The sequence below is a fragment of the Zootoca vivipara genome, chromosome 11, assembly GCF_965207765.1.
Source record: "Zootoca vivipara chromosome 11, rZooViv2.hap1.1, whole genome shotgun sequence".
In the NCBI taxonomy this organism is placed as follows: Eukaryota; Metazoa; Chordata; class Lepidosauria; order Squamata; family Lacertidae; genus Zootoca; species Zootoca vivipara.
In genome coordinates this window covers 5518406-5538935 of record NC_142594.1, presented here as the reverse complement: position 1 = coordinate 5538935, position 20530 = coordinate 5518406, and the positions used below count along the sequence as shown (strand labels likewise).

At 45.0% G+C, this 20530-nt stretch overlaps 1 protein-coding gene across 1 annotated transcript in view; it reads right to left on the bottom strand.

Moving 5' to 3' along the window:
• Positions 1-20530, bottom strand: part of VPS41 (VPS41 subunit of HOPS complex) — a 113989-nt gene that overhangs the window by 9836 nt on the left and 83623 nt on the right. The window contains exons 17-25 of the mRNA XM_060280561.2: positions 18664-18756; positions 16312-16439; positions 13191-13335; positions 11819-11860; positions 11648-11698; positions 9862-9999; positions 8028-8082; positions 6519-6659; positions 4433-4569 (exon numbers count right to left, since the gene is read on the bottom strand). Coding sequence (XP_060136544.1) covers positions 4433-4569; positions 6519-6659; positions 8028-8082; positions 9862-9999; positions 11648-11698; positions 11819-11860; positions 13191-13335; positions 16312-16439; positions 18664-18756 — 930 coding nt within the window. The remainder of the gene's footprint in view (positions 1-4432; positions 4570-6518; positions 6660-8027; positions 8083-9861; positions 10000-11647; positions 11699-11818; positions 11861-13190; positions 13336-16311; positions 16440-18663; positions 18757-20530) is intronic.

Genomic DNA, 20530 nt, shown 5'->3' with positions numbered 1-20530 from the left:
GCTGAAGTAGCAAATGCTTTGCTTTGTCAGCTCCCGAAAGATACCAACCATCTGGATGAGCTAAATAAAGCAGGATCTCACAGGGAACAGTCACAGCCCCTCTCCAACAAAAAAGCCCCACTTCACTGAACTAACATTGCCTTCAGGCAGAGCTGTAATCATGGGCTAAGCAGGTGGTGACACGCCTCCTAGTGGCCACTTGGCCAACTTTTGCAAACTGGTTTTAAAACAGAACCCAGTAGGATGCAATTTGCCCTTGCTGTGTGCGCTGGCCCCAGAGAGGTGGAAATGTAAAATGTTCCAGGTTGTTATCTTCATATTGATCGGAGGGCAACAAACAGAGCCTCTTTTGCAAAAGGCAGACCCATGCTCTGCCTTGCGTCCCTTTAAAATGCCCAGAAATATTGACTGTGAAGGGACTCTCTGTGGGGAAGAATGCAATGCATCAACTCGGAAGTCACTGCAAAATGAAAGCACAGACTCAGCTGTGATGGGGAGACACACGGACACAGACCCACACAGACATGAAAGCTCACCTTCAAAGTGTCAGCAAGAAGTGAGGAGGAGTGGGGAGCAATAAATGCAAGGGGGGGGGGATATGCTATGGCACTCCCTGTAGACAAAACACTTTGAGCACATCATGTAGCTTTATGTTTCGGCTGGTCGTGAGAACACGTTAGAGATCAGTTACTAAATGTTTCATTGGTACAAAGCTATAGGAAGCACCACTGCAGATCTCACCCTGCATTTATTCCATCTCCTCGTGTGGCATAGATGTGGCACAACAATAAATTACCCAGGCAAGACTGTGAGACCAACAGGAGGTAAAGAGCCACTGGGAATGAATGTCTTGGGGGCTGTATACAGCCTGCCAGGTTGCCACCCTCAGTCAAAAGGATCTGAGTTGAAAACATAAAAAGTGATTTCTGGGCCCCTTGGCAATGGCCAGTAATCACTTTTTCAATCTGATCTATGAGGTGTAGCCTCAAGGGACAAATCTTTTACACTAGTGTTATCTGTTTAATTGCTACATTTCTCTAATTGGATCTTAACTGACGGGGCAGCTTTAATTCTGGATATTACTTCTGTGCATTTTGATTTCCAAAATCCACACACATAGGGGCACCTCTGCTAGTGGCTGGTCCCATACTGACATGTTGGGGCTAATATGAAGCTGTGACTGGCCAGACCTGGTTCTTGCCCATTCTCTAGTGTAGGGCCTTGTCAGAATTGAAGCTAAACACACCCAGCTCCTTCAACTGCTCCTCATAAGGCTTGGTTTCCAGACCCTTGATCATCTTAGTCTCCATCCTCTGCACACCTTCCAGCGTGTCCACATCCTTCTTAAATTGTGGCACCCAGAATTGGACGCAGTATTCCAGGTGTGGTCTGAGCAAGGCAGAAAAGTGATGATACTGCCCACAACAGAATTTTAATGCTGGTTCTAAATGTGTTTTGTTGTACTTTCACCACTGGTTTGTTTTTCTTACTTCATATTTGAAAAGGATGCTTTTAAAAGGCCTTGAATCCCAACTTGGAAGAAAGGTGGGATGCCAACATGTCAAATAAAGGCCTTCTCTGCCTTTGCAGCTGGGGAAGTCTGTAATAACAGTTATCTGATTTCTGATTTTAAAAATTTTATTTGAGAAGAAGAAGAGTTTGGATTTGATATTCCGCTTTATCACTACCCGAGGGAGTCTCAAAGCGGCTAACATTCTCCTTTCCCTTCCTCCCCCACAACAGACACTCTGTGAGGTGAGTGGGGCTGAGAGACTTCAGAGAAGTGTGACTGGCCCAAGGTCACCCAGCAGCTGCAGGTGGAGGAGTGGAGAAGCGAACCTGGTTCCCCAGATTACGAGTCTACCGCTCTTAACCACTACACTACACTGGCTCTCTTTTTGGCTTTATGTATAACTGTTGCAAACCACTCTGTGTGTTTTTTTTAAATTATGAATAACGACATACAAGTATTTGTTATAAAATAAATAAATATCCATGGTTATGTGTGTGCAAGTGTTCATGTGTGTGTGGTGGTAGAATAAGCACCTTGAAATTGGGTGCTAACCACAAGATAAAACACACACACACACACACACACACACACACACACACACACTTCCCTTCTTCTGTTAGCAAAACTGCCAGCTTGGAATTCAGCAACAGAAAGGACAGGACTAGGCAGGGAAGCCAGGGCTAGAGAAGAAGGTGGGGGCTTGGGGGCTGTGTTGATGGCCCTGGTTGATTTGGGAAGCAGAGCCGGGATGGAGAGAGATGCAAAACTTAACATGCCCCGGTACTGAAAAATCCTACAGCTGACCCTGGGTAAATGGCCATTTTTTTGTTTTTGTTTTTAATCTATATGTGAAAGCAAAATATTGATTTCGCCCAAAAGCTTTCCAAAGCACAGGTGCTGAAAATACAGGATACTTCTCTCTCATATATATCTATATATATAGTCAGGAGTCGACATTAGGAAATTACTGTTTTATTGCCTAAATTTCAATGTAATCTTGCTCATTCTGGCAGGCTTGTCAGAGTTCCAATTGTGATTTAATTATAATAAGAAAACACTGCCAGTGGAACAGCAATTTATTCTCTTCTAGCTAAACACTGCTCCCAGGCATGTGTCACTTTTGATGCACGAGTGGCTCCACTTTAAGAGAATGCACCATTTTATGGCTATATAAATTAAACTGCGGCTGTCAGTAGTCTCCTTTATTTATGATTTAATATTCATCTCATTGAAGAGCGAGATATAAACTACAAGCACTTTTAGAATGCAGCTTTAACTTACTTTCTATTTAATTCCAGACAGACAACTCTGTCTTGCCCTGCCATGAATATTGGAACGCCTTCAACTCATAGCACTGCCATCATTATTAGGCAGACTTAAATCATTCCCACCAAAGATGACAACGGCATTGCTAAATTCATAGATCTTCATGCTGCTTCTCTAAACACAGTAGCGAGCCCCAGAGGCACAGGGCTTAAAGCAAAGCAAGTCTGGGTAACAATATCACCTGGGCCATAGCTATGATTTGGAATTACATTGATCATCTGTGCATTGGGCCCCTCCTTGTTCAATGTCTTTATAATGCTGCAGAAGACAGAATCAGGATTCAAGATGACCGTAACAGATTGGGCCCAAAATAACAAAATGAACTTCAATAGGGATAAATGTAAGGCTCTGCACTTAGGCAGGAAGAACCAGATGCACAGATATAAGACGGTTACAAAAAAGGAGATTCCAGCTAAACATCAGGAGAAGCTTTTGGACGGTAAGCGCTGTGTTTGACAGTGGAACAGACTCCCTCGGGAGGTGGTGGAGGTTTTTAAGCAGAGGTTGGGGGAAATATCAAGAACGACTATTGGGGGGGGGGGGAGGCTGTCCTGAAAAAACCCAGTGCTGTGTTCTTTTGAATATAGGTGCAAGTCTTCTTGAATGCAACTGTGTTGTGCAAATCCTTTGTAAGCCCATAGCTGCCAAATCTCCTGTATTCCCCGGGAAACCCCCGTTTTTCCAGCTGTCTCCAGCCGAAAAAATGGATTTTTTTGTTTCCCCCCGGTTTATTCTGGTGCGACGGCCATTTTGGAACTGGGCGGAGCATGCTCAGAAGCGACTTTTGATGCTGCTCTGCCCAGTTCCAAAATGGCTGCAGCGCGACTTCTGGTGCGACGGCCATTTTGGAACTGGGCACAGCAGCATCAAAAGTCACTTCTGAGCATGCTCCGCCCAGTTCCAAAATGGCGGCAGCGCTACTTCCGGTCTGCTACTTCCGGTCCGGTCCCTTATTTCTCGGGCTGGAACTTGGCAGGTATGTGTAAGCCACTTTGAGAGACTTGTGGGTTTACAGAGCAGGATGAGCATTCTAAATAAAATAGACCATTTTCAGGAGGATTGTGGCGAGGAAGGAAATACCCCAAATGTCCTGGAATTAAAGATTAGGAAGCGGGGGTGCGGGGGGTGGGGGTGCGTGCTGAGATCCACTGATGCCCCACCAAAACATGGGACATAATCCACTTGTGCTGCCATCAACTACAAAATAGCAGCTGCACAGACTCGGTCCCCATCCTGCTGTCAAGTGGTTGAGAAGAGATGGGGATACCCTTCAGTGGTGCGCTGACCTTTGATCTAGGTGGGGAAAGTAGCTCTGCCTTGAATTCACAAAGTCACTACCTCAGCCACAGTAAACAGGGAGGCCACAGAAAGTTTTTGTGAGGCTGTGTTATGAGAATGGTCACATCACAAAAGTAGTAACAGCAGCAGCATTTTTTATATAAAAAATGGTTCAGCATTACAGCACAAGAAACCTTCATAGCATGATTTTTCTTTTAGCTTGATTCTATTCCTTTAAAATTACTGATCTTCCTCTATTCTTCATGCCTGATGGTGGAATGAGAAGAATGATCACTGAAAAGCAGTAAATGTTACCTGTAAGTTATAATCCTGGAGAATTTTTACCAGTGAATCTCTCAGGTTTGGAATCTCCATGCCTTCCTTAATGCGATGGATCAGGAGGATGGGGTCAACGTGGGTCCCAATGTTATTTAACAAGCCGGTAATAAAAGCTGTAGAAACACAAAAGGGGGTTTGTGTAACCTGAAACCTAAACATACTGTTGAACTGCCTTTCTTCGGAGACAGGCCTAGTCTCTTAACTGCATGTACTGCTCTCAAAAAAAGGAAAAGGAAAAGGAAACAGTATGCTGGCACATCTAAAGTGGGAGAGATCTCACTAGCAAGAGGCCTAGTTTTCAAATTTACATTTTATAAAGCTATGCATAGAAATAAAGGCCGCGTACCATATAAACAAGTTGCAATAAACTTGAGATATTCTACTGAACTATTTCTTGGTTCTACAAGCACCAGTAACAGGGCCTCATTTTGTTGTTGTTGTTTAGTCGTGTCCGACTCTTCGTGACCCCATGGACCAGAGCACACCAGGCACTCCTGTCTTCCACTGCCTCCCGCAGTTTGGTCAGACTCATGTTGGTAGCTTCGAGAACACTGTCCAACCATCTTGTCCTATGTTGTCCACTTCTCCTTGTGCCCTCAATCTTTCCCAACATCAGGGACTATTGCAGGGAGTCTTCTCTTCTCATGGGGTGGCCAAAGTATTGGAGCCTCAGCTTCAGGATCTGTCCTTCCAGTGAGCACTCAGGGCTGATTTCCTTCAGAATGGATAGGTTTGATCTTCTTGCAGTCCCTGGGACTCTCAATTATCTTTGTGGCAAACAATGATGCTGACAACCTTCCTGCCTCCTCTTTCCATCAGACCTTTCCATGCTCCATCCCTAAATTCACACAAGGCTCTGCATTTCACACACCATCTGATCTGCAAACTTTCCAGCGTTGCCTTTGCCTCTTTCCTTGTGATGCTTCCCCCTGTCTCCCTTTTTTATAAGTATCCACATTCTTCTACATCAGACATGTCCAACAGATAGATCGTGATCTACCGGTAGATCACTGGGCAATTGTGGTAGATCACTGGCAGATCACTGGCTCCCCCCAAACAGGCCTTCTTCCTCCCTACAAAGCTCAATAACTTAGCCCTGAACCCCAAAACCAGGGCTTTCCTTCCCCCAAAAGCTCAACAACCTTCACCTGAACCCCCCCAAAAGGGGGTAGATCACTGCCAGTTTTTAACTCTGCGAGTAGATCGCAGTCTCTTGGGAGTTGGCCACCCCTGTTCTACATCATCTTTGATTCCTCCAGATCACTATTTCTCAGTCCACGGCTCCTCTGCCTCCACCTTCAGCTATCCTATCTAGATCCTGTCGCTTAGCTTTCCTACCTCATCCACTTTTTCATAAATCACCTCTTTCTTCTCAGCTTCCACCTGCCTTCACACAGGTCCTTCTGTTCCTACACACTGTGGGGTGAATTCCCCGCCTTGCCCCCCAGCCGCAATGGCCTTTCATGTTCCTCATGGGAGCTGGACTGTTTGTGAACACTCTTGCTGATTACAATGCCATTCCATCAAAGCAGCTCACAGCTCAGCCAAGGCATCACACCTGTGGACAGGTGCCCTTGGTTGGCCTATCATCTGCCTTTTCATTTAAAACAATACTTAAGAAACAAAGATGTGTAATAATCAACTTTTGAAGACCTTTGCAGTGAAGTGCAGAGATAGAAAAACATGCTAGCATTTCACTCAATTTGTCAGCCAACAGCACATGCGCCAGCAGCTGTGGAATAATGTAATTACTTATGCTTATCAGTTGCCAGATGCGGCAGGATGACAGGACATTTCCCCCCTCAGTACGCTATAATACTCCAATTATTACATTGCAATTCAGACTTCTGCCCCATGCAAGCTGGCATTAATCCCAAATCAATCTGACTATATTGTTTTTCTACTGTAGAGGGATAAATTATATTCTTTCACTGCTTCACACTTAATTAAAATCTCTCTCTCTCTCTCTCTCTCTCTCTCTCTCTCTCTCTCTCACACACACACACACACACACACACACACACACACAGTAAATTAATTGAGCAAGGACTACTTTGCTTACGTGGTTTGTCAATGGAATACAAGATGAGATCTTCCCACAATTCTGCATCATCTTGCTCCTTAGCAAATTCAATAGCCTTATCCACATCATATAATTCCTCCATGATCATCTTCAGAGCACTTCGACTATTGCCCATTCTGCCTGAAATGACAAAGCAGGAATTGTGAAAGAACAGCCGACCGTCACCAAGCTAAGCTAGGCCTCAGGGTTTAGGGGAAAACAATGTCCTCTGTTATATTGTCTAAAACATTTCCCACTTACGGCTTATATTTTAATAACATGAATGAGTAGATGTCTAAATTAAAGCAATATATTTCAATCCCATTGAAATACATGGGTCCTGTGTATGTCTTAATAGTTGCTTGCTACATTTGTGATTGTGTCCAGAGATGCAGGTTCATCCTACAACTAAAGCCAGACTTCTCCTTTTGGGGGGGGGCAGGGGGGAGAACAGACTAAGGTTGCAATCCTATACCAACGTACTAGGAAATAAGCCCCATTGAAGTCAATGGGACTTGAGAAAACATGCATAGGATTGAGCTGGGAAGCTCAGTACGCACTTACAAGGTACAGCACAGGCCATTTCAGAATTAGGATGTGCCCCTGCAAGGTTTTAACCTGAACTGCCCTGCAGGACAAAAGGACCCTGGACAGGGTCAGGCTCAACAGCATCTCCTTAACAGCCATGGCCATCATTGAGCAGCAAGGACATGCACATACATGGCACTGGTGACTGTGACAATCTGACATGGAATCATGGATCTGAAGGGTTGGAAAGGACCCCCAAGGGTCATCTAGTCCAACCCCCTGCAATGCAGGAACCTCAACATCCTTCCATGCAGAGATCTGCCACAGTCTTAAGAATCTGCATTTTTCAAAACCAGTGCAGGACTTTTATGTCTGAGTTGATAGATGGTACCTAGAGCTTAGGGACACAGGTGGTGCTGTGGGTTAAACCACAGAGCCTAGGGCTTGCTGATCGGAAGGTCGGCAGTTTGAATCCCCACGACGGGGTGAGCTCCTGCTGCTCGGTCCCAGCTCCTGCCGACCTAGCAGTTCGAAAGCATGTCAAAGTGCAAGTAGATAAATAGGTACCACTCCGGCGGGAAGGTAAACGGCGTTTCTGTGCGTTGCTTTGGTTTCACCAGAAGCGGCTTAGTCATGCTGGCCACATGACCCGTAAAAACTGTCTGCGGACAAACGCTGGCTCCCTCGGCCTATAGAGCGAGATGAGCACTGCAACCCCAGAGTCATCCGCAACTGGACCTAATGGTCAGGGGTACCTTTACCTTTTTACCTAGAGCTTACACCAGTATGGGATCATAATATTGGTTTTACTATCTCTGGGTTGGGGGGGAGGGTAAGACACCTTGCTTGGTCATGAGCTTTTAGGATCAGCAGGGATACAATGTAAGAACCTGCTCCTCGAAATAATGAGCTGTGGATGTCGCCTTTTAATAAAAACAAACCCACCAAGTCATTGCTATTAATCAAAATCCAGCTACTTACTCAAAAGATAAACTGTCTCTTCTACAAAGTTTCTTTGTTGACAGATTTCAAGAGCCTGGGATTTCGAAAGGAGAAAATTAATTATAACCACAACTTAAGTTATCAACCAGCCTGTCTCTGCCGTAAATTAGCAGCACAGCCCCTATAGCTGTTTACTCAGAAATAAGTCACACCCAGTCCAGTGGAATAACAGCCTGAAAATATCACCAGTGCTCCCAAAGTACTTTTCTTTAAAGGCACATAATTCATGTAACAGAAACGGTAAATATTTATAAAAATCTGGACTAAGAATAAAAGAAAAGCAATTACAGCCAACATCTGCTTGAGTTTCTTAAAGAACAACACTACCATGTGTCATGCATTGTTCCCCAAATAAAGGTTTTCCAAAGTATATTTCATAACTACAGAATCTCCTGAATTTTTTTAAATCAAGCTCCACGTACAGAAGCTAATGCTTCCCTTCCTACATGTGGAAAGGAAATGTGACACTCCACAGTTTAATACTAGTCTGTGCAGCATAATTGAGCCAGACGCTCTCTATCCCTCGTGCACCTCAAGAGGCTGTTGTGGAAATACCGGTAGGATGAGCTTCTTGGGCAAAGGGGCTGCATGCCTATGTGATTAATTACTGGGATTATAGCTTCAGTTCTGCATGCTGAAAGGCCCCAGGTTCAATCCCTGGCATCTCCAGGTAGGTCTGTCCCCTGCCTGAAGGCCTGCAGAGCAACTGCCAGGCATTGTGTTTCTCATACTTGGGTCCCCAGCTGCTGTTGGACTACAGTTCCCATAATCCCTGACCACTGGTCCTGATAGCTAAGGATGATGGGAGTTGTAGTCCAACAGCAGCTGGCGACCCAGGGCTGGAGAAACACCATATGTAGACAGTACTGAACTGGAAAGACCAATGGTCTGACTTGGGGTGAGGCTCCTAGGTCATACCTGCCAAGTTCCTGCCGGAAAAATAAGGGATCGGCAGACCGGAAGTAGCGCTGCCGCCATTTTGGAACTGGGTGGAGCATGCTCAGAAGCGACTTTCGATGCTGCTCTGCCCAGTTCCAAAATGGCCGCCACGCCGGAAGTCGCGCTGCGGCCATTTTGGAACTGGGCAGAGTAGCATCGAAAGTCGCTTCTGAGCATGCTCCACACAGTTCCAAAATGGCCGCCGCGCCAGAAATCGCTTCTGCGCATGTCCAGAGACTCCAGACATGCGCAGAAGGAGCCTCCCCCGGCCGGTAAGTAAACCGGGAAGAAAAAAAAATCCGTTTTTCCAGCTGGGAATGGCTGGAAAAACGGGTTTCCTGGGGAATACGGGAGACTTGGCAGCTATGTCCTAGGTTGTCCCTACAATAATAAAGATGTCCCTTGCCCAGACAGATATATTCCTGCATTTCATTCCACACTCACCTAACAAACACCAAGCCTCAGTCATAATTGTAACAAAAACATCTGGCAGAGTGAACAGAATCAGGGGAAAAATGAAATATTAAAAACTCAAATAATATGAAAATTAAGAAGAGGATGAAAAACATTTCTGAGTCATCACGGTACTCTTTAAGTCAAGATCTCTAAACCAATGTGGTTTCCATGCTTTCCAGCAGATGGCAGCGTAACATACAGAGTAGCCAGGACAAGTCGGGTCACAATTACAAACTGAAAAGCCACAGTCGGTAATAGTTTTGCTGAGATCAACTCAAATGTGACAAAGACATGGAAAAACAACAACCTTGCAATTGGAAAAAGGAGGAGGGAAAGGAAAAAGGGGGGACCCACCCCCCAAACACCAACATCTTTATTATTTAACAAGGAAAAAGAAAGGGGAAAGGATTTTCCTCACCTTTTCTAAAGGGCAATGAGTGCTGTCTCTGAGAAATGGAAGCAAATTTGGCCGGTCATATTCAGCATACAGACTGATCTGTTTCTCATGATACTTCTGTCCTTTGTGATGGTCTCTCTTGAACAGCTTGTGCAAGTACTACGAAATCGACCCGAAGAATGAAAAAACAGAAACACCCATGATATGGCCATAGTACCAAACAGGCGCTCCAGAAGCACAATTCCCCAAGGAAACGGGAGTTAAATACTATTGCGTCCCGATGTTACAGACCCCTCTACCATTGCTGACCGACACCGACATGGGGAATGAAGTGGTTGTGTGTTTATGGTGGTGGTGGTGGTGGTGGGGAGATTGCATCAAATTATCCATAGTGGGAAAGAGCTGCTTAACTTTCCCCAGCCCAAGCAATTCTTCTCACAAATAACCTCATTCCAGGCACTACTTTATTCCTCTGAAACCAGGAGCAAATCTAGCTGCAAATGTGGCTTGAATGCTGGACTCAAGAGGTTGCTTCCAACTCCCATCAGCCCCCAGCCAGCACAGCCAACGGCCAGAGGAGATGGGAGTGGTTGGCATTTGCAAGGGGGAATCAGCGGAAGGTAGTTAAACACGCCTCTCACCCTCCACTCCTGTCCAGCAAGGGCTCCGTACCCTGATTATCTCAGCAAACCTGAGATAATCCACCTAAACATTAGGAAGAACTTCCTGACAGTAAGAGCTGTTCGGCAGTGGAATTTGCTACCAAGGAGTGTGGTGGAGTCTCCTTCTTTGGAGGTCTTTATGCAGAGGCTTGACAGGCATATGTCAGGAATGCTTTGATGGTGTTTCCTGCTTGGCAGGGGGTTGGACTGGATGGCCCTTGTGGTCTCTTCCAACTCTATGATTCTATGAGAGAGGCTCTGACAGGGTCCTAGAGTCCTCCAACCTCCTTCCGAAAGCCTAATTAGCACTTTCCCAGTTTGAGAAGAGGGAGGGAGGGCTCTAAGACCCTGCCAGAGCCTCATGCCTCCTTCCCTAAGCCCGGTGCCTCACTTATCCTGTTTTCGGAAGGCATCCTGAGTCAAATGACCTTGTGCTTCCTCACCTACCTCACAAGGCAGTGGGTCTCCTGTGGGTTCTGCATGGAAGTACTCTTGGAGCCCACTTGGTTTGAATGCTATAGAGCAGGGGTGGCCAACTCCCAAGAGACTGTGATCTACTCACAGAGTTAAAAACTGGGAGTGATCTACCCCCTTTTGGGGGGTTCAGGTCAAAGCTGTTGAGTTTTTTTAAGGAAGAGAAGCCCTGTTTTGGGGGGTTTAGGTCAAACTTGTTGAGCTTATTTAGGAGGGAGGAAGGCCCATTTTTGTTTAGGGCTTCAGGTCATAGTTGTTCAGCTTCTTTTAGGGAGGAGGAAAATTTTGGGTGAGCTTTTTTTTGGGTGCCAGTGATCTAGCAGTGATCTACCACAGACATCCAGTGATCTACCGGTAGATCACGATCTACCTGTTGGACATGCCTGCTATAGAGGGCCTAGCGAGCACAAATTTTGTGGGCAAACCATTTGTTTTATTCAGTGTGGTTCCTTACTGAAGTGACTAATGAAATGTCCCCCACGCCCCGCAACCAGCATCTTTTGAGCGTCAGCTATGAAAGTATTCTCCCCCACGCCAATTGCAACCTTGCTGTTGGAAGTTGGAGACCTGTTCAGTTGTCATTGAGGATAAATATTTATCAGTTCGTGCCTCCGGTTGCCCCAGGAACACACCTGCTGGAATCTGCCTGGAAACCTTAAACGGCCACTTACCACATGCTGCAATTCAGGCCTGTTTTTCAATTCTTCCACCACTTTATCAATCTAAGAGGAATAGATAAGATACAGAAAGATAAGAAAAGTTGGCTTCTGGGCCAAATCTCTTGCTCACAGAGAGGGATAGGAAGGAGTCGGTCAATAACATAACGAAATGGTTGTACTCACAGAGATCTTGTCTTCATTATCCAAAAGCATGTCAACTGCTTTCTAAAACAAACAAAACGTCCACGGCAGATAAGAGATATGTAAAATCACAATTTAACACGGTTCTGTGTACAGACAGATTTTGAAGGAACTTACTCTGTCTTGTGAACAACAAAAATGGCTATGCAGTTTATAGTGTGTGTTGGGAAGGAGAGGGCAGGGCTGTCGGTGGAAGAACGAGATGCTCGCTGGTTGCATTACAATGTCTATGGCTACAAGCCCCGGCGTATGTGGGGCTTCCGCGGCCAGCGAAGACAGATGGTGCTTGATGAGAACGCAAAATGCTTTCCGGAATTTGGCTGGCAGTGGAAGACTGCCACAGGTGCCAGATCTATATTGGCATAATCAATGATGCCCCATACAGAACACGTATTAAAGGTGAAAGCCGTAACAATGCAAATTCTCTGTGTAAACTCCTATTAAACTAAACACAATCTTTAGTGGCTTTCATCCCAAGGCTATGTTCACCCTTAGAAAGTGGGCTGCAGATCTGCACACTCCTTATTCTGCTCTTTTCATTGCAGTGAGAAGTGAATGGCTCAACCAGGAAACAGTGATGGGAGTTGTAATCTACAACATCTAGATACTCCCAGAGTTGGTCGTATTTTAAATGCTTACATCTGCCTTAAGACTTGAGAAACAGCTGCTGTCACATGAATGAAAGCAGCTTCCAATGCTCAGTGCCTCTAACACTCCCTGCCCAAAGCTTTTCCAACACTTGAGAGTTTTTGGTCAATTGATTGAAAGCAAAGAGGGTTTTTTCCAGGCACACAACTTTACTTTTTGAATACAGGTTAAAGAATGGAGAGCTTTCACAAGTAGATTAACCAACAGAAAATTGGGGAGGGGAAATGGCGAGAATATCTACACTACATGTGTGATGTGTGCTAAATTAAAACTGTTTCTTCAAACAATTAGCACTTTGGTTCATTAAGTGACATATTTTTGGGGGAAGGTTATAGGGATCTTCAAAAAGGACCTATTTCAAATTTCTCAATGTCTGGATTCCTGCTGTTTATATTTGGCTCTTCCACCTAGATTTATGGATGCAGATCACACAAAATATGATTTCCCCAAGTTTATATGACCATTTTCTTTTCCTTAATGTCAAACAATAAAGATGTTTTTCCCCAAAAGTGTTAGCGTAAAAACAAACTCACTGTAAAAAATTGTTTTGTGAAAATATAACCAATGCAGCCATTTGGTGTCGACATTCTCACACATCAGTTTATCCAAAATATGAAGTTCACTTGGTTAAATAATATTTTTTCCTCTCTGCTAAAATTCTTACAGCCAAAAATATAAAAAACCCACCACTTTAAAGCCATCATACCTCTGAATCAAACTCCATTAGCAGAACAATTTTGTCCCTGATGGAGCTGAAAAGATTGTGTTTGTGGATCAGCTGGAAAACATCTTTATGTCTCAGTGTGAGATAAATTTCAAGGGCCTTTCCGTAGCGTTGGTCATAGGTGTACCTGATAAAGAGGATCACACGTTATGAATAGACCTAGATGTGGGCCTTTTGAAAAAGTCATCCACCAGCATTCACAGTTTTGCTAAAAGCTCGACACAAATTGCTTAAACGTTGGGCCATCATTTAGAATAATGGAAAATACTTCCCTTCTTTATATATATATGTATTAGAAAAGTAATTGGATGCAATTCTCGGTTCTTCATTGTTCTTGTGTACTGGACACCAATGACCCATAACCCATGGCCCATCTTCTCATCAAGAAACATTTCAAAGGTTGTCACAAGCTTCACACAAACGGTGAAGAATTGCACTTCAACACAGGGATGTTTGTAGGGGTGTATTTCTCTTCACCTAGATATCCTTATAAAGGCTTTCTTTTGGGTGGGGGTGGGGTGGGAACATGATGACCTGGTTCATATGTCACAGTAAACCAAACTATGGCTTCCTGGAACCATGCAAATAAATCTGGGCTGCAGCTCATGGCCAGCAAGGATAAAACTTAACGACAAGACTGGGTTGAGATGATAATAATAATAATAATAATAATAATAATAATAATAATAATAATAATTTATTTATACCCCGCCCATCTGGCTGGGTTTCCCCAGCCACTCTGGGCGGCTTTCAACAGAAAAATAAAACACAATAATCTATTAAACATTAAAAGCCTCCCTGAACAGGGTTGCCTTCAAATGTCTTCTAAAAGTCTGGTAGTTGTTTTCCTCTTTGACATCTGTTGGGAGGGCGTTCCACAGGGCAGGCGCCACCACCGAGAAAGCCACTTCCGCGCCTGCGTCGGAGGTGGGACGAGTTGCTGCCGACCATCAAAAACCGGGCTGCTTCACTCGGCTACCCTGACCTGCTGGTGCTGCAGCTAGGGGAGAATGACCTTGCCTACCGTAATGCAGTGGACTTGAAATTGAAAATATTCAGTGACTTTGATATCCTATTGGACTCCTGCCCGGTGATGACGCTGCTTTGGTCCTCCTTGCTGGAGAGGCGCATTTGGCGCGATGGACGTTGCCCTATCGCTCTGAACAGAACCAGGCGGCGCCTGAATTCCTTTGTGATCCGCAGAGTGTTATCCTTGAATGGCCGAGTCGTCTCACACCCAAGTTTGAAACAGAGTGAAGCAGCCCTTTATCGCTATGACGGTGTACATCTGTCGCCTATGGGGAATGATATCTGGCTCGAGAACATAACTACGGGAATCCGAGATTGGTTACGTGTTAGAGTACATAACTAGGCGAATAAGAGATTAGGACCACAGCCCTTTAATAATGTTGAAGCGTTAAAATAATTAAATAATTAATTTCGAATTGGGAAGTAGGGTGGTATTCACATGTGAGCGGATTGGCGGCGAGCCTGGAGGGGCTCGAGTGGCGGTTAGGCGTTGGAAATTTGCATAACAATTAGATGGAGGAGGGGCAAGTTACGTCATCAGCTGCCCTAATTTGGAGAAGTAATTCCGTTAAAGGATTCCGGGGGCGAGGCTTGGTCCTGAGCCTGGAGTTGCCTGGGCCGTAAGGCACGCCCCTTCGGTGGCCACAGGAGGAGCTCTAGTAGATCTACGTCGTGGGGCTCCTTTCTGGTGGTTAACTTCTCACAGACTTCAACACACGGGTTGGAGTCGGATATAGTCTGTTAGGTTCCAACGCCTAAGCCAATTCCGCTCTACATGCATAATTAATAAAGTTGTGGCCTTAACCACCCAATTAATTAAATCTTAATCCCGGTGTCATGAGTCTTTATTCTGGGGAAGGAGGGCATATTGCCACACAAGGCCCTCTGCCTAGTTCCCTGCAACTTGGCTTCTCACAACGAGGGAACTGCCAGAAGGCCCTCGGTGCTGGACCTCAGTGTCCGGGCAGAACGATGGGGGTGGAGACGCTCCTTCAGGTATACTGGACCGAGGCCATTTAGGGCTATAAAGGCAAGCATCAACAAGAAGAGGAGGAGGAGGAGGAGGAGGAGGAGGAGGAGGAGTTTGGATTTGATATCCCGCTTTATCACTACCCGAAGTAGTCTCAAAGCGGCTAACAATCTCCTTTCCCCCTCCTCCCCCACAAAAAGGCTGGGGAAGAGCAAAATGGCCGCAAGCTTCTCTCTGGGGGCCCTAATGTTCATGTGGTTCCAGTGAGCCAGAGTTTGGCTTATCAAAATGTGCGAGCCAGGCCAATGTGTGAGGCGACTGTCTGTCAAATGACTGCACTTGGCCTGAGGACTGGGAGAGATACTCAGAAAGGGGAGAGAACGAAACCACGCTTCCTTGTGCAAAACCAAAATAAAGCAAGAGGGTTCTCCCACTGATTCCATCACTCAGAGTCTGGCTCCATTGAAAATAGGCGAAGATGCAAAAGGCTGAGGATGCGATCTCAGAGAGAGTGGTGCTTTGGTTGTGAAGGCTGGCAAGGAAGGAGGGATGGATGAGGCAGGTTCTCCCAATGACAAAATGCTCACATGAATGTTAGGGCTTCATGGCTTCTGGTATGAGCTGATTGGCAGTATACATGCCAGTGTTCATGCCCATGGGATGCCCCATATGGCAGCACCTACCCGCGTTTGCAAGGGGTGCAGAACACTAGCGACACAGGAAGGAAGGTGCAAAAGGTTCTGATTTCTGGGTGCCCCAGTCTGAGACTCTGCCTCTCCTGTACTTTGCAAAAAACTCTTTGAGTAATACATTCCCTGGCTAATTTTAATTTTAAAAATGGCTTCCTTATGCCACATTCTATTCTGCTTTCCCTAGTGCAACAGATTTTATACACACACACACACACTGAAAAGGATGCAAACCTGCCCAGCGACTGTGAAATAAGGGGTGGGAGGAGCACAAACTAATTCTCTGTAGAGATAAATGTGTAAAACCCTGGCGGTCCAAGGAAGGGCACTGTAGTTAAACATGCTCAGTTCTTTAAAGAACAGAAACAGTTAAAAAAAAACTCAGGGCAGCCATTCAAATGCATTATAGACTTACAACTCTGCGAGGGTTTTCAGCAAAGTCCTGTTCTGTGGATCTTTCTTCAGATGGTCCACTACTGCTTGGACAATGATTGCGTTGTTATAAAGGTTCCCAGGCCACTCCTTAATTAATGTTGCAAAACCCTTGAAATGGGAAAAAAAATCACTCATCATTCATCAACCAGTGCATTCAAACTTTAAAACCAGCAAAGCCATTGCCTAAAAAGTTGAAGATCTTCCCAATAGCCATACCACTCCCTGTTTCCCGGGATTTCAAGTGCTATAAAACTCTGTTCACCACACAAGTTGGGCGAGATCTATCTATCTGGATCACAAAGTGATTCTCTACATCCTGTGGTAGGTTGCCTTTAGTGAGTGTTTGGCTGTATTGACCCAAGGTGATTTATGTGCAGGAATATATACAATACTGCACTGCTATTGAACAAATGGAAGTGGATCCCCCCCCCCATTCTGGGGAGCTTAAATTGCTGAGACATTTTACATTTTTCAAATATAGAATCCAGAGAGTATGGAGATGTTACCTTTACTATTATGAATAACGAAGTGGAACTAAATTGTCACACTTTAGAATAATTGAACAGAGGAAGAAAGTAATATTCTGCTTATTTCAATTCTCCTAGAATAGTTCTAAGATAATACACTCCCAAGACCATGGAAGAGCAGGTCATTGATTATTCATGCATTTATTTGCTCATTTTACAGTTTCCTTTGTTTTCACTTATCACTGCTGAAGGTTAACCTGAAAGTACTTTGGACACTATTGTGCTGTTTGCAGCGCAAATGCAACGCAGCTGTTTTTCATTTAGTAAAACAGATAACTCAACAAACTTATATAAACTGTTGCCTATTCCAGCCTGCAGTCAAACAGCTTCCTAAACATTCCTATGTTTTGCAGTATTCCTCTGTATACCGGATAATTCTGTACAGCAGCCTTTGGCAACGCGGTGCCCTTCTGCACATGCTGTTGGTCTACAATTCCCATCAGCACTAGCCAGCAAAGGCAAAGGCTGATGGGAGTTGTAGGCCGACAATATCTGGAGGGAACGAGGTTTGCTGAAGACTGGTGCAGAATTCAAATTGAGTATGTTGAGTGGATTCTTTTGCATTTCAAGGTTTTATGACATAAACTGCTCTGGGATTTTTACATGGTTGCATATGAATGAATCAATAAACCGAGTTCTTGCATTTTTATATTGCCTTAGAGTGCAAGTGGTACTCCATGAAGTGGGAAGGACAGACCACGCAAGAGCTCTTGCCAGCATCCAGACTGCAAAGGTTTTTCTCATGGAATCATAGAGTTGGAAGAGACCACAAGGGCCATCCAGTCCAACCCCCTGCCAAGCAGGAAACACCATCAAAGCATTCTTGACATATGGCTGTCAAGTCTCTGCTTAAAGACCTCCAAAGAAGGAGACTCCACCACACCCCTTGGCAGCAAATTCCACTGTTGAACAGCTCTTACTGTCAGGAAGTTCTTCCTAATGTTTAGGTGGAATCTTCTTTCTTATAGTTTGAATCCATTGCTCCGTGTCTGCTTCTCTGGAGCAGCAGAAAACAACCTTTCACCCTCTTCTATATGACATCCTTTTATATATTTGAACATGGCTATCATATCACCCCTTAACCTTCTCTTCTCCAGGCTAAACATACCCAGCTCCCTAAGCCATTCCTCATAAGGCATCGTTTCCAGGCCTTTGACCATTTTGGTTGCCCTCCTCTGGACACGTTCCAGCTTGTCAGTATCCTTCTTGAACTGTGGTGCCCAGAACTGGACACAGTACTCCAGGTGAGGTCTGACCAGAGCAGAATCCAGTGGTACTATTACTTCCCTTGATCTAGATGCTATACTCCTATTGATGCAGCCAAGAATTGCCTTGGCTTTCTTAGCTGCTGCATCACACTGTTGACTCATGTCAAGTTTGTGGTCTACCAGGACTCCTGGGTCCTTTTCACATGTACTGCTCTCAAGCCTCCCATCCTGTATTTAGTGTCCTTGCTTAGTGTCAGTTGTCAAGGGAGAAATTCTTCATTGGCTGAATGCAGCCCACTGACCTTACACTGCTTTAAGGGTACTACTCTGTGTGAATGTAACGAGAGCAGCAGCTGTGAACCGCCCCATTGTGCTATACCAGGAAGCAGAGCGGCAGAGGCTGGCCACATGGCGTTATACTGGCTGCTGTGTCCTTACAAGATCCTCGCCTGGCTCACAGTGTCGCGCTCACTGTTGGCTGTGTGACAGCCATGTATCTTTGTGACAGCTGCTATGCCTCACCCCAATCTCTGCTTCACCACTGCGCTGCTAGATGCTATTCCCTGTCAATGGCATTCAAAAGAGATAATGTGGTACCTCATAGTCACTCTCCAGAAATTCATGCAGGACCATTTCATAGATAAAAGGCTTCAGGACCGAATCCCGTCTTGGCAAATAGCGGCTAATCGCCTATGAGAGGAAATGGAACAAAAGAGGCTCAAAACCTTGCATTTGAGAGAGAACAAAATTTTGTGAGTGTGTGTGTGAGAGAGACTGCTCAAATTGCTGTGGAAAACTAGAATGCAGTAAAATGCTATCAACATCAAGACATTCTGAGAGCGTTCTCAATAGAAGGAGTGAAAAATTATACCGGCGGCAATTTTGAAAGAGCTGTGCAATGAAATTTATCCCAGTTGGTCTAAAGAACACCTAATGCATTCAGGTAAATGGGGTTGCATTTAAATAGGGAGGAGGAAAAGAGGGTAGGCTTGATTGGAGTCCTAAGCCGTTTTGGGTTTCTTCCTTAAGGAAATTGTATACTGGAGAACAAACCTAGAATAGGGCACATGACTCCCTGTTTCCATGCCTATGAAAAGGCTCTTGTACAGTTGCTGGGGATGGATTTTGGCCAGAAATAAAAGTGATGCTTAAGAGTTTAAGGTAAAGGTAAAGGGACCCCTGACCATTAGGTCCAGTCATGACCGACTCTGGGGTTGCGCGCTCATCTCGCATTATTGGCCGAGGGAGCCGGCGTATAGCTTCCAGGTCTGGCAAACCAGAGCAGCACATGGAAACGCCGTTTACCTTCCCGCTATAGCGGTTCCTAATTATCTACTTGCATTTTGATGTGCTTTCGAACTGCTAGGTTGGCAGGAGCTGGGACCAAGCAACGGGAGCTCACCCCGTCACAGGGATTCAAACCGCCGACCTTCTGATCAGCAAGCCCTAGGCTCAGTGGTTTAGCCCACAGCGCCACCTGGGTCCCCCAAGAGGGTAACAGAAAGCAAATAATATCTTTTGTCCAAAATTGAGCCCAACTACATTCTGACACAGGATGCATTTCCAAAGCAGCATGGAAGGGGTCAATAACTAGATAGAACTTTTTTTTCCCAGGGCCTTTTAAGTGATCCAAGTTTTTTTAAAAGTTAGCAGCAGGATCAAACTAATTTGCAGCCCAGACACATTTTGAGGACCCTGTTATGTGATTAAATTGGATGCACATGACAGATACTAACGCTTGTTGACTACCACCACGGAACCATAGTAGCTCAAGGTAGATTAGAATCACTGCAAGAGGGATAAAGGCAGCTCATGTTAACATTGCAGCTTACAAGAGAGGAGCTTTATTGCACAGCATCTTCTGTCTTTCTGTGATCTGCTTTCAGAAAGGTGAAAACAACCACCTGTTTAGAAAGGCAGTAATTTAACAGAGAGGCTTTTTGGAAAGCCTACAAATATTTTCTAAATTTTACAGTCTGCTGGATGGCATAAGTGGAGACATCTGCTCAAGACATTCACATCCAAGCGGCAGGAAATAAATTCAGAAGGGAGTGGTGATGGTGAAAACAGCACATCACAATTTTACCTACACACATTCTGAAGACCCTTATTGAAGCGAAATAGAGGCAAACGGACTTGAGAGGTTATCTTTCAATGTGGCAAAGTGCACACCAAACCTCTAAAAAACCCGCAAGCGGTGCTGTTGTCTCCCCCTCTATCTTTAATTCCGTAAGAAGGCAGATGCTACAAGACAAGCCACAATGCTGCGACACCTTCACACTCCCGAGCAGAATTTAACAGCTCAAAAAGCAGCAAGGGGCCACCTGCTGCGAGATCTTAATAATATGCCCCTTTTGGCTCATCGACTTTGAATAGGAAAGCATAAAACTTGGAAAGAAAACGTGTATATGTTATTAGAGGGCATGTTCATAAATGCTTTCTACTGCTCTGGAAGTGACAGTCC